The 1,811-nt window shown below is 58.3% G+C and overlaps 1 protein-coding gene across 1 annotated transcript; it reads left to right on the plus strand.

Annotated features, from left to right (window-relative positions):
* Window positions 1-202: 202 nt before the first annotated feature.
* LOC104168828 (gastrula zinc finger protein XlCGF8.2DB-like) lies at window positions 203-1,144 on the plus strand. The gene has a single exon (XM_009709551.1). The coding sequence runs from the start codon at window positions 203-205 to the stop codon at window positions 1,142-1,144; it is 942 nt and encodes a 313-aa protein (XP_009707853.1).
* Window positions 1,145-1,811: the final 667 nt, after the last annotated feature.

The following is a 1,811-nucleotide window of genomic DNA, read 5'->3' on the forward strand; positions in this document are numbered from 1 at the left end:
TTTCCAACCTAAATGATTCTGTGATCCTAAGTCAAAATACTTTGGCTTTGTTTGTATTCCAGTACTGCTTAGGTAGCTCCCAGACGCGACTTGCAACCCCGTAGTGCCAGGTCGCGTCCCGAGCGTGCAAAGCAGAGACCACCTCTGCCCCGCGAGAGTTGCGGTTGAAATAACGAGGCGGTTCTTACCTCAGAGAAATGACATGAATGTCTCTGCTCTGTCAGATGAACAGCAGTGTGATGAGGAAGGTCCCGAAAGCCTTGAGCTTCCTAGCTCATTGGCAGGAAAGTGGGAAGAGGTTTTCTCAAGCCCCGAGGAAGAGATAAAGCCAAGCGGCAAGAGCCGGAGCGGATCGACCCCGCAGCAGAGAACCGCGACGGGCAACGGGCTGAGGCGTTCCGCTCGCCGCGGGAGAGACTTGGCCAAGAAGGACGCTTCTGAGGACGCGGCTGCGGTCGAGGGGCCGTACATCTGCTGCGAGTGCGGGGAGAGCTTCCTGGACAAGCAGCTCTTTGCCGCCCATCAGAAAGCGCACGCCAGCGAGGAAGCCTGCACTTCCCTGGAGCACGGAGAAAGCTTCAGGCAGAAATCCAAAACGACCTCTGCGAAAGCCCAAGGGCCCTCCCGCTCCAAACCGTCCAAGCGCCCCGACGGGGAGAAGAGCTCTGGTTTCAAGTATGGCTTTGTCAGGCACCAGGTGAACAACATGGTGGAGAGGCCGTACACCTGCTCCCAGTGCAAGGAGAGCTTCAGCCTGGAAGTCAGCCTGATCTTGCACCAGAAGCTCCACACGGGGAAGGGCGACGGGCCGCTGACGTGCACCTACTGCGGGAAGGACTTCCGAGACCTCTCCAAAGCCATCCGCCATCAGCGCATCCACACCGGGGAGAGGCCGTACCAGTGCACCGAGTGCGGGAAGAGCTTCATCCGGCGGGACCACCTGCTCAAGCACTGGCGGGTCCACACCGGGGAGACCCCCTACCAGTGTCCCGTCTGCGGGAAGCACTTCCGCTACAAAGAGTCTCTGAATTGTCACCAGAAAATCCACTCCCGCAACCCCCGGCCCATGGAGGATTCGCAGCACAACCTGGAGTCGGCAACTCAAACCGGCCATTTCTGCGTGAAAAAAGAAACTAAGCAGTAGCGCTGCGGTGGGAGGCCGGGGCAGAAGCGCTCGCGGTGACGATAACGGTCTAGCCGGTGGACGTGCAGCATGATGGGAGGTGAACTTGTATCGCAGCTAATCCATGTGGTCATGCTACAAAGCCCGCTTTGTTGAAGCATCAAAGGAATTCCTCTTAAAAACTCTGATCGGACGGCCTAGGCACCTCTTCGACCCCGCGGGGTTACGTGGGACTTCCATAGCGGCGTAGGCCTTGTACTAGTTGTCCCCTACGCAGGTTTGGATTTTGCCTGTAGAGAATAATCCCGAGCGATTCTCCGGGGGCCGTATTTAGCAGGTGTTTCCCCACCTATCTTTGTGCATATTCAGGAGTGACAAGCTTTTGCTTTCTTTTTTCCACTCGTTTCACCGCAAGGCTGGAAGCGCGAGGGAGGGAGGGAGGGAGGGAAGGAAGGTGCCATTCCCAGGCGACCGGCCGCCCGCTCCCGTTGCGTTGCCGCACCTCGAACGGCAGCCCCGTGCTTGCGAGGCCAGGGCTGGGATGAAGGGAAGAGAGGCGATGCGGAGACGTGGTTAGGGGCACGACGCAGGATTTGTCGAAGGCAGAAAAACGGAGAGGAGAGAGCAGCGAGGAGCAAGGTGAAGAGAAGTAGTAGGTGCAGGAGGAAAGGACGGGCAGGAGAAGGAG

Source organism: Cariama cristata, unplaced genomic scaffold (genome assembly GCF_000690535.1).
Source record: "Cariama cristata isolate BGI_N322 unplaced genomic scaffold, ASM69053v1 scaffold25711, whole genome shotgun sequence".
Taxonomy (NCBI): domain Eukaryota; kingdom Metazoa; phylum Chordata; class Aves; order Cariamiformes; family Cariamidae; genus Cariama; species Cariama cristata.